General features: G+C 52.0%; 1 protein-coding gene across 1 annotated transcript in view; it reads right to left on the bottom strand.

Annotated features, from left to right (window-relative positions):
- The window catches only part of LOC141074917 (uncharacterized), a 48,965-nt gene that overhangs the window by 17,423 nt on the left and 16,516 nt on the right, over positions 1-15,026 (bottom strand). Inside the window, exons 2-3 of the mRNA XM_073562226.1 lie at positions 7,785-7,873; positions 7,238-7,471 (exon numbers count right to left, since the gene is read on the bottom strand). Of these exons, the coding sequence (XP_073418327.1) occupies positions 7,238-7,471; positions 7,785-7,873 (323 nt within the window). The remainder of the gene's footprint in view (positions 1-7,237; positions 7,472-7,784; positions 7,874-15,026) is intronic.

The raw sequence follows: 15,026 nt of genomic DNA, 5'->3' as shown, positions 1-15,026 counted from the left end.
TCCAGTGCCGTCCTGTATAATGTCCCAGCAGTCACCTCTCCTCTCATCACCCAGAATCCTCCAGTGTCTTCCTGTATAATGTCCCAGCAGTCACCTCTCCGCTCATCACCCAGAATCCTCCAGTGCTGTCCTGTATAATGTCCCAGCAGTCACCTCTCCTCTCATCACCCAGAATCCTCCAGTGCCGTCCTGTATAATGTCCCAGCAGTCACCTCTCCGCTCATCACCCAGAATCCTCCAGTGCTGTCCTGTATAATGTCCCAACAGTCACCTCTCCGCTCAACACCCAGAATCCTCCAGTGCCGTATAATGTCCCAGCAGTCACCTCTCCGCTCATCACCCAGAATCCTCCAGTCCTGTATAATGTCCCAGCAGTCACCTCTCCGCTCATCACCCAGAATCCTCCAGTGCCCTCCTGTATAATGTCCCAGCAGTCACCTCTCCGCTCATCACCCAGAATCCTCCAGTGCCGTCCTGTATAATGTCCCAGCAGTCACCTCTCCGCTCATCACCCAGAATTCTCCAGTCCTGTATAATGTCCCAGCAGTCACCTCTCCCCTCATCACCCAGAATCCTCCAGTGCCGTCCTGTATAATGTCCCAGCAGTCACCTCTCCTCTCATCACCCAGAATCCTCCAGTGCCCTCCTGTATAATGTCCCAGCAGTCACCTCTCCGCTCATCACCCAGAATCCTCCAGTGCCGTCCTGTATAATGTCCCAGCAGTCACCTCTCCTCTCATCACCCAGAATCCTCCAGTGCCGTCCTGTATAATGTCCCAGCAGTCTCCTCTCCGCTCATCTCCCAGAATCCTCCAGTGCCGTCCTGTATAATGTCCCAGCAGTCACCTCTCCTCTCATCACCCAGAATCCTCCAGTGCCGTCCTGTATAATGTCCCAGCAGTCACCTCTCCGCTCATCACCCAGAATCCTCCAGTGCCGTCCTGTATAATGTCCCAGCAGTCACCTCTCCGTTCATCACCCAGAATCCTCCAGTGCCGTCCTGTATAATGTCCTAGCAGTCACCTCTCCGCTCATCTCCCAGAATCCTCCAGTGCCGTCCTGTATAATGTCCCAGCAGTCTCCTCTCCGCTCATCACCCAGAATCCTCCAGTGCCGTCCTGTATAATGTCCCAGCAGTCTCCTCTCCGCTCATCACCCAGAATCCTCCAGTGCCGTCCTGTATAATGTCCCAGCAGTCACCTCTCTGCTCATCACCCAGAATCCTCCAGTGCCATCCTGTATAATATCCCAGCAGTCACCTCTCCGCTCATCACCCAGAATCCTCCAGTGAAGTCCTGTATAATGTCACAGCAGTCACCTCTCCGCTCATCACCCAGAATCCTCCAGTCCTGTATAATGTCCCAGCAGTCACCTCTCCGCTCATCACCCAGAATCCTCCAGTGCCATCCTGTATAATATCCCAGCAGTCACCTCTCCGCTCATCACCCAGAATCCTCCAGTGCCGTCCTGTATAATGTCCCAGCAGTCACCTCTCCGCTCATCACTCAGAATCCTCCAGTGCCGTCCTGTATAATGTCCCAGCAGTCACCTCTCCTCTCATCACCCAGAATCCTCCAGTGCCCTCCTGTATAATTTCCCAGCAGTCACCTCTCCGCTCATCACCCAGAATCCTCCAGTGCCGTCCTGTATAATGTCCCAGCAGTCACCTCTCCGCTCATCACCCAGAATCCTCCAGTGCCGTCCTGTATAATGTCCCAGCAGTCACCTCTCCGCTCATCACCCAGAATCCTCCAGTGCCGTCCTGTATAATGTCCCAGCAGTCACCTCTCCGCTCATCACCCAGAATCCTCCAGTGCCGTCCTGTATAATGTCCCAGCAGTCTCCTTTCCGCTCATCACCCAGAATCCTCCAGTACCGTCCTGTATAATGTCCCAGCAGTCACCTCTCCGCTCATCACCCAGAATCCTCCAGTGCCGTCCTGTATAATGTCCCAGCAGTCTCCTCTCCGCTCATCACCCAGAATCCTCCAGTGCCATCCTGTATAATGTCCCAGCAGTCACCTCTCCTCTCATCACCCGGAATCCTCCAGTGCCGTCCTGTATAATGTCCCAGCAGTCTCCTCTCCGCTCATCACCCAGAATCCTCCAGTGCCATCCTGTATAATGTCCCAGCAGTCACCTCTCCTCTCATCACCCAGAATCCTCCAGTACCGTCCTGTATAATGTCCCAGCAGTCACCTCTCCGCTCATCACCCAGAATCCTCCAGTGCCGTCCTGTATAATGTCCCAGCAGTCACCTCTCCTCTCATCACCCAGAATCCTCCAGTGCCGTCCTGTATAATGTCCCAGCAGTCACCTCTCCGCTCATCACCCAGAATCCTCCAGTGCCGTCCTGTATAATGTCCCAGCAGTCACCTCCCCGCTCATCACCCAGAATCCTCCAGTGCCGTCCTGTATAATGTCCCAGCAGTCTCCTCTCCGCTCATCACCCAGAATCCTCCAGTGCCGTCCTGTATAATGTCCCAGCAGTCTCCTCTCCGCTCATCACCCAGAATCCTCCAGTACCGTCCTGTATAATGTCCCAGCAGTCACCTCTCCGCTCATCACCCAGAATCCTCCAGTGCCGTCCTGTATAATGTCCCAGCAGTCACCTCTCCGCTCATCACCCAGAATCCTCCAGTGCCGTCCTGTATAATGTCCCAGCAGTCACCTCTCCTCTCATCACCCAGAATCCTCCAGTGTCTTCCTGTATAATGTCCCAGCAGTCACCTCTCCGCTCATCACCCAGAATCCTCCAGTGCTGTCCTGTATAATGTCCCAGCAGTCACCTCTCCTCTCATCACCCAGAATCCTCCAGTGCCGTCCTGTATAATGTCCCAGCAGTCACCTCTCCGCTCATCACCCAGAATCCTCCAGTGCTGTCCTGTATAATGTCCCAACAGTCACCTCTCCGCTCAACACCCAGAATCCTCCAGTGCCGTATAATGTCCCAGCAGTCACCTCTCCGCTCATCACCCAGAATCCTCCAGTCCTGTATAATGTCCCAGCAGTCACCTCTCCGCTCATCACCCAGAATCCTCCAGTGCCCTCCTGTATAATGTCCCAGCAGTCACCTCTCCGCTCATCACCCAGAATCCTCCAGTGCCGTCCTGTATAATGTCCCAGCAGTCACCTCTCCGCTCATCACCCAGAATTCTCCAGTCCTGTATAATGTCCCAGCAGTCACCTCTCCCCTCATCACCCAGAATCCTCCAGTGCCGTCCTGTATAATGTCCCAGCAGTCACCTCTCCTCTCATCACCCAGAATCCTCCAGTGCCCTCCTGTATAATGTCCCAGCAGTCACCTCTCCGCTCATCACCCAGAATCCTCCAGTGCCGTCCTGTATAATGTCCCAGCAGTCACCTCTCCTCTCATCACCCAGAATCCTCCAGTGCCCTCCTGTATAATGTCCCAGCAGTCACCTCTCCGCTCATCACCCAGAATCCTCCAGTGCCGTCCTGTATAATGTCCCAGCAGTCATCTCTCCGCTCATCACCCAGAATCCTCCAGTGCCCTCCTGTATAATGTCCCAGCAGTCACCTCTCCGCTCATCACCCAGAATCCTCCAGTGCCGTCCTGTATAATGTCCCAGCAGTCACCTCTCCTCTCATCACCCAGAATCCTCCAGTGCCGTCCTGTATAATGTCCCAGCAGTCACCTCTCCGCTCAACACCCAGAATTCTCCAGTCCTGTATAATGTCCCAGCAGTCACCTCTCCTCTCATCACCCAGAATCCTCCAGTGCCGTCCTGTATAATGTCCCAGCAGTCACCTCTCCTCTCATCACCCAGAATCCTCCAGTGCCGTCCTGTATAATGTCCCAGCAGTCTCCTCTCCGCTCATCACCCAGAATCCTCCAGTGCCCTCCTGTATAATGTCCCAGCAGTCACCTCTCCGCTCATCACCCAGAATCCTCCAGTGCTGTCCTGTATAATGTCCCAGCAGTCACCTCTCCGCTCAACACCCAGAATCCTCCAGTGCCGTCCTGTATAATGTCCCAGCAGTCACCTCTCCACTCATCACCCAGAATCCTCCAGTGCTGTCCTGTATAATGTCCCAGCAGTCACCTCTCCGCTCAACACCCAGAATCCTCCAGTGCCCTCCTGTATAATGTCCCAGCAGTCACCTCTCCTCTCATCACCCAGAATCCTCCAGTGCCGTCCTGTATAATGTCCCAGCAGTCACCTCTCCTCTCATCACCCAGAATCCTCCAGTGCCGTCCTGTATAATGTCCCAGCAGTCACCTCTCCGCTCATCACCCAGAATCCTCCAGTGCCGTCCTGTATAATGTCCCAGCAGTCACCTCTCCACTCATCACCCAGAATCCTCTAGTGCCGTCCTGTATAATGTCCCAGCAGTCACCTCTCCGCTCATCACCCAGAATCCTCCAGTGCCGTCCTGTATAATGTCCCAGCAGTCACCTCTCCGCTCATCACCCAGAATCCTCCAGTGCTGTCCTGTATAATGTCCCAGCAGTCACCTCTCCTCTCATCACCCAGAATCCTCCAGTGCCGTCCTGTATAATGTCCCAGCAGTCACCTCTCCTCTCATCACCCAGAATCCTCCAGTGCCGTCCTGTATAATGTCCCAGCAGTCACCTCTCCGCTCATCACCCAGAATCCTCCAGTGCCGTCCTGTATAATGTCCCAGCAGTCACCTCTCCGCTCATCACCCAGAATCCTCCAGTGCCGTCCTGTATAATGTCCCAGCAGTCACCTCTCCGCTCATCACCCAGAATCCTCCAGTGGCGTCCTGTATAATGTCCCAGCAGTCACCTCTCCTCTCATCACCCAGAATCCTCCAGTGCCGTCCTGTATAATGTCCCAGCAGTCACCTCTCCACTCATCACCCAGAATCCTCCAGTGCCGTCCTGTATAATGTCCCAGCAGTCACCTCTCCTCTCATCACCCAGCATCCTCCAGTGCCCTCCTGTATAATGTCCCAGCAGTCACCTCTCCGCTCATCACCCAGAATCCTCCAGTGCCGTCCTGTATAATGTCCCAGCAGTCACCTCTCCGCTCATCACCCAGAATCCTCCAGTGCCGTCCTGTATAATGTCCCAGCAGTCACCTCTCCGCTCATCACCCAGAATCCTCCAGTGCCGTCCTGTATAATGTCCCAGCAGTCATCTCTCCGCTCATCACCCAGAATCCTCCAGTGCCGTCCTGTATAATGTCCCAGCAGTCTTCTCTCCGCTCATCACCTAGAATCCTCCAGTGCCGTCCTGTATAATGTCCCAGCAGTCACCTCTCCGCTCATCACCCAGAATCCTCCAGTGCCGTCCTGTATAATGTCCCAGCAGTCTCCTCTCCGCTCATCACCCAGAATCCTCCAGTGCCGTCCTGTATAATGTCCCAGCAGTCACCTCTCCGCTCATCACCCAGAATCCTCCAGTGCCGTCCTGTATAATGTCCCAGCAGTCACCTCTCCTCTCATCACCCAGAATCCTCCAGTGCCGTCCTGTATAATGTCCCAGCAGTCTCCTCTCCGCTCATCACCCAGAATCCTCCAGTGCCATCCTGTATAATGTCCCAGCAGTCACCTCTCCGCTCATCACCCAGAATCCTCCAGTGCCGTCCTGTATAATGTCCCAGCAGTCACCTCTCCGCTCATCACCCAGAATCCTCCAGTGCCGTCCTGTATAATGTCCCAGCAGTCACCTCTCCGCTCATCGCCCAGAATCCTCCAGTCCTGTATAATGTCCCAGCAGTCACCTCTCCTCTCCTCACCCAGAATCCTCCAGTGCCGTCCTGTATAATGTCCCAGCAGTCACCTCTCCACTCATCACCTAGAATCCTCCAGTGCCGTCCTGTATAATGTCCCAGCAGTCACCTCTCCGCTCATCACCCAGAATCCTCCAGTGCCGTCCTGTATAATGTCCCAGCAGTCACCTCTCCGCTCATCACCCAGAATCCTCCAGTGCCGTCCTGTATAATGTCCCAGCAGTCACCTCTCCGCTCATCACCCGGAATCCTCCAGTGCCGTCCTGTATAATGTCCCAGCAGTCACCTCTCCGCTCATCACCCAGAATCCTCCAGTGCCGTCCTGTATAATGTCCCAGCAGTCTCCTCTCCGCTCATCACCCAGAATCCTCCAGTGCCGTCCTGTATAATGTCCCAGCAGTCACCTCTCCGCTCATCACCCAGAATCCTCCAGTGCCGTCCTGTATAATGTCCCAGCAGTCACCTCTCCGCTCATCACCCAGAATCCTCCAGTGCCCTCCTGTATAATGTCCCAGCAGTCACCTCTCAGCTCATCACCCAGAATCCTCCAGTGCCGTCCTGTATAATGTCCCAGCAGTCACCTCTCCGCTCATCACCCAGAATCCTCCAGTGCCGTCCTGTATAATGTCCCAGCAGTCACCTCTCCGCTCATCACCCAGAATCCTCCAGTGCCGTCCTGTATAATGTCCCAGCAGTCACCTCTCCGCTCATCACCCAGAATCCTCCAGTGCCGTCCTGTATAATGTCCCAGCAGTCACCTCTCCGCTCATCACCCAGAATCCTCCAGTGCCGTCCTGTGTAATGTCCCAGCAGTCACCTCTCAGCTCATCACCCAGAATCCTCCAGTACCGTCATGTATAATGTCCCAGCAGTCACCTCTCCGCTCATCACCCAGAATCCTCCAGTACCGTCCTGTATAATGTCCCAGCAGTCACCTCTCCGCTCATCACCCAGAATCCTCCAGTGCCGTCCTGTATAATGTCCCAGCAGTCACCTCTCCGCTCATCACCCAGAATCCTCCAGTGCCGTCCTGTATAATGTCCCAGCAGTCACCTCTCCGCTCATCACCCAGAATCCTCCAGTCCTGTATAATGTCCCAGCAGTCACCTCTCCTCTCCTCACCCAGAATCCTCCAGTGCCGTCCTGTATAATGTCCCAGCAGTCACCTCTCCACTCATCACCTAGAATACTCCAGTGCCGTCCTGTATAATGTCCCAGCAGTCACCTCTCCTCTCATCACCCAGAATCCTCCAGTGCCGTCCTGTATAATGTCCCAGCAGTCACCTCTCCGCTCATCACCCAGAATCCTCCAGTCCTGTATAATGTCCCAGCAGTCACCTCTCCGCTCATCACCCAGAATCCTCCAGTGCCGTCCTGTATAATGTCCCAGCAGTCACCTCTCCGCTCATCACCCAGAATCCTCCAGTGCCGTCCTGTATAATGTCCCAGCAGTCACCTCTCCACTCATCACCTAGAATCCTCCAGTGCCGTCCTGTATAATGTCCCAGCAGTCACCTCTCCGCTCATCACCCAGAATCCTCCAGTCCTGTAGAATGTCCCAGCAGTCACCTCTCCGCTCAGCAGCTCGATCATCTTGTTGCTGAGCTCCAGGATCTTCTTGTTCCTCTCATGTATCGGGGAGTGCGGGGGAGGCTCTGTGATGGGGCCCGGGCTCCGCCCTCCTGACTCCTGGAGATGGATGATGGGAGTCACACAGTCCCCCGGTGTCTTCCTCACTATTGTGTATTCCTGTGTATGGAGAGAGACACTTAGGGAGAAGAATTCCTTCCTGACTCCAGATCTGACAATCAGTAGAAATCCCGGGATCAATAACCGTCTCCAGTAATCTGGGGCCATAACCGGGAATATTATTACACTCCGGACAGACATCCCGGCCCCTCTACAGCTCTTATAGGGAATCCCCATGACAACTCCTCCGGGCAGAGAGCTCCACAGAATCCCTGCTCTTACAGTAAAGAATCCTTCTCTCCTATTCTGGATTTCCTCTTCCCGGTGTCGGTCACATCACACAATAAAGCTGATAGAAATGTAGAGGAGTTACCTCTCCGCTCAGCAGGGAGATGATCTCCAGGGCGCAGTGGAATAATCTCCTGGTGGTCTCATCCCTGTCCTCGTCCATCCTCAGGATCTCTATCAGAAGGATATCTATCAGAACCGGATCAAATGGAGGGATTTTGTCCTGCCACCATCTTGATGATATGGAAAAAGATGGAAATCACAGGAGACAATATAATGTGATATAGAACTCCACTCAATGGACATCGAAAGAAACAGGTACTCCGAGCCAAAAAACATGGATTACATGAAGATTTCCAAGAAGCAGATTTATATCACAGCCACAGGCTAAACTATATCTGTCTGATAGAGGCAGGTACCACCTCTAGGGAGCCATGCTTGATATTTCTATTATTACTACTAAAATGAATGGGGCACCGACCACGACCGATGGATCCTGTAACTAACGCTCCGATCACATCTACAAGACGTCACCGACCACGACCGATGGATCCTGTAACTAAGGCTCCGATCACATCTACAAGACATCACCGACCACGACCGATGGATCCTGTAACTAAGGCTCCGATCACATCTACAAGATGTCACCGACCACGACCGTTGGATCCTGTAACTAAGGCTCCGATCACATCTACAACACGTCACCGACCACGACCGATGGATCCTGTAACTAAGGCTCCGATCACATCTACGAGACGTCACCGACCACAACCGATGGATCCTGTAACTGAGGCTCCGATCATATCTACAAGACGTCACCGACCACGACCGATGGATCCTGTAACTAAGGCTCCGATCACATCTACGAGACGTCACCGACCACGACCGATGGATCCTGTAACTAAGGCTCCGATCACATCTACGAGACGTCACCGACCACGACCGATGGATCCTGTAACTGAGGCTCCGATCACATCTACAAGACGTCACCGACCACGACCGATGGATCCTGTAACTAAGGCTCCGATCACATCTACGAGACGTCACCGACCACGACCGATGGATCCTGTAACTGAGGCTCCGATCACATCTACAAGACGTCACCGACCACGACCGATGGATCCTGTAACTGAGGCTCCGATCACATCTACAAGACGTCACCGACCACGACCGATGGATCCTGTAACTAAGGCTCCGATCACATCTACGAGACGTCACCGACCACAACCGATGGATCCTGTAACTGAGGCTCCGATCATATCTACAAGACGTCACCGACCACGACCGATGGATCCTGTAACTAAGGCTCCGATCACATCTACGAGACGTCACCGACCACGACCGATGGATCCTGTAACTAAGGCTCCGATCACATCTACGAGACGTCACCGACCACGACCGATGGATCCTGTAACTGAGGCTCCGATCACATCTACAAGACGTCACCGACCACGACCGATGGATCCTGTAACTAAGGCTCCGATCACATCTACGAGACGTCACCGACCACAACCGATGGATCCTGTAACTGAGGCTCCGATCATATCTACAAGACGTCACCGACCACGACCGATGGATCCTGTAACTAAGGCTCCGATCACATCTACAAGACGTCACCGACCACGACCGATGGATCCTGTAACTAAGGCTCCGATCACATCTACAAGACGTCACCGACCACGACCGATGGATCCTGTAACTAAGGCCCCGATCACATCTACAAGACGTCACCGACCACGACCGATGGACCCTGTAACTAAGGCTCCGATCACATCTACAAGACGTCACCGACCACGACCGATGGATCCTGTAACTAAGGCTCCGATCACATCTACAAGACGTCACCGACCACGACCGACGGATCCTGTAACTAAGGCTCCCATCACATCTACAAGACGTCACCAACCACGACCGATGGATCCTGTAACTAAGGCTCCGATCACATCTACATCATGACACCGAACACGACCGATGGATCCTGTAACTAAGGCTCCGATCACATCTACAAGACAGACAAAAATCAAGGTAATAAACAAGTTCAGTTCTCCCTTTTGTTACTTCTAAGGATGAGAGAAGCTGAACTGTAATAGTTTGGGGTTTGTACCGGACACCTAGTGTCTGTTATCAAACCCCTGAACACTGACTTTTTACTGGATGTCCAGTTTACTGTTCGGGTTTGGATGCCAAATAAAGGTTATTGAAAGGCTGCAGCTCAGTCAACCAACAAGCTTTTAGGCTGTAGGCAGTTCCTGAGGCATCATAGCCATGCCGCCGCCATTCTGCTTTGTTTCGTGCAGGGTCAGCATTAGACTTTGTGAATTCACACTGTGCCAAAAAGACTGTGTGTACTCCGCCTTTAAGTCTCTGTGTGTGTACTCTGCAATCCCTCCTGTGAGAGTACTGTGCTTTTATGCATCTGTGTACTCTGCAGCTATGTGTGTACGAGTAATGTGCCTAAAAAAACATTTTAATCTGCAGATGTCTCTATGCCATTTGTGGGCCTACAATTATACTCTGCCACTGTGTCTCATTTGAGGGCCTAAAAAATCATTTTACTCTACCGCTGTGTCTATAGAAGTTGTGGTGGGGCCTAAAAAATAGTCATACAGTGCAACCGTGTCTGTGGGAGTACTGTGCCAAAAAACCTGTGTGTGTACTCTGCACACATCTCTGTGGGAGTACTCTGAAAAAGTCACTATGGGGGTACTCTGCAAAACACCCTCTTTTTTTGGAATGGAAAATAGAACAAAAACTGCATTGGAGTGTAACAATTACTGGGTGCGGCTGGCATACTTCTCTATTCAAACAAATGTACGGGCAAGTCCTGTGGATCCACACCTGGTTCATTTTAATGAAAGTCAGCGTGCCTATGTTTTCTGTGGAACGGTGCATATGCCTATCTGTGATCACACGGTCTTGCTAAATACACGTTCTGACAGTACACTTGCCACAGGGCAGGCTTTCATGTCCAAGGTGTTTTATGGCAAGCTTAGGCAATGTGTCTAATTTGGAGACCTAGAAGTTAATTGGGCCAGACCTAATACTCAGTATGTGGAGACATGTGGACACATACTCTTCCACCATGTTGCGGAAACTGTCATCCTCATGGATTTGAAGTTGTGTTTTGTGGTCGGATTCTTTTTCTGCCGAGCAACAGGAGACACCTTTTTTCGGTGTGTTTGGGTTCTGTTTTCTGGCTGCTGTCTGTGTAGCTTATCACCAGTTTTTCCACTTATCCACCCATCACATTTAGGGTGCAGCTTTATATTCTGTCCCCCAGCAGGTGTTTTCTGCTGGTGAAGGATTCATTTAGATGTTCTGACATTGTATTGATGTTTAGAGACAGTCTGGGAGCATTGAGCTAACCTTGTTGTTTCATTGCTATCCTTTGCTCCTCTCTTCTGTTCACTAAGGAGGCTGCATATTTGTTAAGATTACTTGCTTTTATTTTTTATTTCATTATTTACTGTGTTCACTCGGAGTTCTTTCATTTGCTCAGCACACTTCTTCTATTGCATTTAATTCGCACTCAGCTCTTCCCTCCATTTCGTTAGGAGGAACATGAAGCAATTCAACAGCCATTTAGGTCCGAGTTGCCATCCGATAGTTCTTTGGTCAGGGCTACCTCTGTACCCGCCAGCACCACTGGGGACTGTGGTGTCAGGATATCTAGTCTGTACAGGAACCGGCAGGGTCAGTCTAACCTATTAATCCCAAGTGAGTTGCCACACGAGCATAACTGTAACACTACCTCCTGCTAATACAGACCATATCAGATGGTGGTGCTGGAGGTTGTGACGCACTGAGGAAGGATTTCCACATTTGTGCCAAGTTAACCCTTCTTTCGGAGGTTGTGCCAGTGCCCCTGCTGCATTGGCGACTTCCTCCCCCTCTGCCTTGTGCTTCCACTTAGCCCCAGCAGTCAGGTAAGGACGCCGTCGATAGTGCATCTGTCAGTGTCCGCTTGTATTCCTGCATTTTCCCCATCACGCTCTGGGGACGGAAGTAAGGATGGCGCAGGGTGGCCACTTTGCAGTCATTGCGAGGGCACAGCAGCATGTGTGCCAGGTTGCCCAAAGGCAACAAGCTGTCTTCGGTGGGAAGTGTATCGTCTGTATCCCCCCAGCCATGCTCCAGTGAGCTGCTTTATGTGCCACCCAGCAAGAGGATCCCATCTCCAAGCCATGTGTGGACGACTGGCCTGATAATGGTGTCAATGATCTCTGTTCCTCCCACTCTTCCTCCTGTGCCACAACTTTATCCATAATTGCCTGAAGCTTTTTTTTTTTCCCAAGGAAGCAAAAAAGTGAGATAGTAACGCTGATGATGGCGTCATTAACGCTGGCCATGTTCGTGGAGTATTCAAAAGCAGAGTAACATGGCACACATGTCCCACATGGAGGCCCACTTGTTGGCCATGGACTGGTGGTCCGCAGAGTGACTCCCCCGTACGTGCTGCAGCTAAAAATCCAGTATCGCCTGTTGCTGCTGCTGCTCGCACTGTCTTTCCAGAATGTGCATGATGAAGTTTCACCTTGTGGGTATGGCGACTATAAGGTGGTGAGTGGGAAGGCAGAAGTGAAGCTGCAATGCAGACAGGAGAGCAGTAACAGGGCGAGAATGGCAGAAGTGTGCACAGACGGCCCACCTTCCAGCAGCAGTTCGGACATACTGTGGAATTTCTAATTAAGCGCTGCACCATCAAATTCAGCACACAAGGGATGTGCGTCAAACCAGAGAGACCCAGAGCTGGTACGAGAGGTCGCCCGTTATCATATACCACCCGGGCGGGCTTAAGGTTCAGCGCCACCAACCACACACGTATCCATTCTTTGATCTCCGTCCATAGCTCCTGCGCGGTGTGGAATTTTCCAACAAACAGATGAGTTTCAGGACAACCGGCTGTCATTTCCCTCTGGCCGAGCTGAAGTTGGTGGTGCAGTTGTTACGGTGATCGGATAAGGAGGCTTTAGAGGAGGCAAAGTAGGAGGCAACATGGACAGAGTAACATCCTAAAAACATCCAACAATTCACGGTAGAGGTGAGGCATGCACCAAAAAGTTTTCTGCCTCAGGCCCAGCGGCCACAACATTTACTCAATGGCCAGTTAGAGAGATGATGTCCCTGTCCATGCTTATTGGTCCATATATCAGTGGTTATGTGGACCTTTACACACACACACCTGGTTTAGTCCTCAACATCTTCGTACAGGCCAGGGATAGCCCGCCTGGAACAGTACCATCAGCTGGGAAATACGTACTGTTAGCCTTTTAGAAATCACTTGTGAGGCCACATGTAGAATATGTGATCCAGTGTTTGGGGGATGGACATCTGAACACTTCAATGGAACGGTGTGGAGATGCTCGGTGACACTGCTGGTGGTGGTGATCGTACTGTCACATCCTCTCTTTGCAGTGAGCTAGGTGGCCCTGTTACTCAGGAGGGAGAGGAAGAGACTGAGACTACAGAAGAGGGAGCAGGAGGTGGCTCATATGTGTAGTCCACTGCAGCTCGTGCTTTGCACTCAGATGCATCGTCATGCACATGGAGCTCAGGTTAAGTACATTTATGCATCGCTTCAGCCTCTGAAGGCACTGCATGCAAACCACCCATGTGTTGTTAGGGAGCTCCTTTAAGCTGGCTTTGGTGTGCTCAGATCATCGGCGCCGTGGCCAGTAGCAGCCGACGTATTGGCTAGGGGCTGCCCACTGTGCTTTTGCACCCGGCTTCTTCTTTTGCTGGCCTGAATGACCACTACCTCTTTCTACGAACTGCCCACATTACTCGGATGGCCTTGACTTCATGTGGGGTCTAGGACCTCATCATCCCCTATCACCTCATTACACCTCTCCAGCCAATTCTTAGACCTGCTTCCCTACTAATCTACTTCTGTCCTCACTACTCCTACACTTCTTCCCTCGGCAAATCATTGTCTCCCAATTCCACAACGTATCAACGTCAAGCTACTAACACTGACCTACAAAGACATCCAGAATTTGTTTTCTCCATATATCTCTGAACTAACCTTCGTCCTCCTCTTCCTCCTATGCCATCACCTCATCCATCATCGCCTGAAGCATTTTTCTATGAGGCATAGACGTGGGATAATAACGCTGATGACATCATTAGCGCTGGCCATGTTTGTGGAGTACTCCAAGCAGTGCGACACGACACACACGTCCCGCATGGAGGCCCCATCATTGGTCTTGAGGTGGTGGTGTTCTGCAGAGTGGCTCACCAGCAGCTGAAACTCCACTATCATGTGCTGCTGTTCAGTCTCTCTAGCATGTGCTAGAAGGAGTTCCACTTTGTGGGTACATCGCATATGAGGCGGGGAGCAGGAAGGCAAAAGTAGGGGAGAACGCCACCTAGGGGGTGGCCTTGGAGATTTTGCACCCTGCTCCATGTTTTGCTGTGCAGCTGGGGCAGCATGACCATCACCTCTTCCTCTGAACTGCCCATGTCGCTCAGATGGCCTTGATTCAATGTGGGGTCTGGGACCTCATCATCCCACCTCTCCAGTCTGTCCTTAACTCTGCTGCCCTACTAAACCACTTATGTCCTCGCTACTCCTGGGCAAATCCCTTCATTGTCTCCAAGTTCCACTTCCATCTACTAACACTGACCTACAAAGCCGTCCATAATCATAGAATCATAGAATGGTAGAGTTGGAAGGGACCTCCTGGGACATCTGGTCCAACCTTCAGCTCAATGCACAATTCACTAAATCATCCCAGACAGATGTCTGTCCAGCCTCTGTTTGAAGACTTCTGTTGAAGGAGAACTCACCACCTCTCGTGGCAGCCTGTTCCATTCACTCTCACTGCTAAATCTGTCTCCCCCATATATCTCAGAACTAATCTTCTGATATCTCCCACCACGTAATATCTGGTCCTCCTTCTCTCCTCCTCAATCATACAATTTTCATGCAATCACCTGCAAACCTTCTCCCCAGTATCCCCCATCCTTTATAATTCTGTGGCCAAACACGTCCGATTATTCCCTACAATTGGAATTTTCAAGCAGAATTTGCGAACCCATCTTTTCAGAGCAGCTTACAGCCTGAATGCCCCCGCTGCCTCCTCACCAACACTGGAGCAACTGCAGCCTCCGGACCTGCTGTCTCCTTCCCCATTATCCTGTAGAACGTGAGGCCACGGAGGCCGAGTCTTCTCCCCTCTGTACCTGTCTGTGTCAGTGTGACACCCCAGATTCCGGTTGTCACAGTGACATTGCCTCCCTCTAAGAGGTGAAGTCATGCTTGGAGGCAGAAAGGGACCCCCATGCCAGGTAACATAGATTTAAAAAAAATCACAATTCCTGCTGC

The sequence above is a fragment of the Dendrobates tinctorius genome, unplaced genomic scaffold (assembly GCF_039654945.1).
Source record: "Dendrobates tinctorius isolate UK_male_01 unplaced genomic scaffold, ASM3965494v1 ptg000342l, whole genome shotgun sequence".
NCBI lineage: Eukaryota > Metazoa > Chordata > Amphibia > Anura > Dendrobatidae > Dendrobates > Dendrobates tinctorius.
Note: the sequence above shows the minus strand (reverse complement) of the source record. Positions and strands in the feature narration are given on the sequence as shown.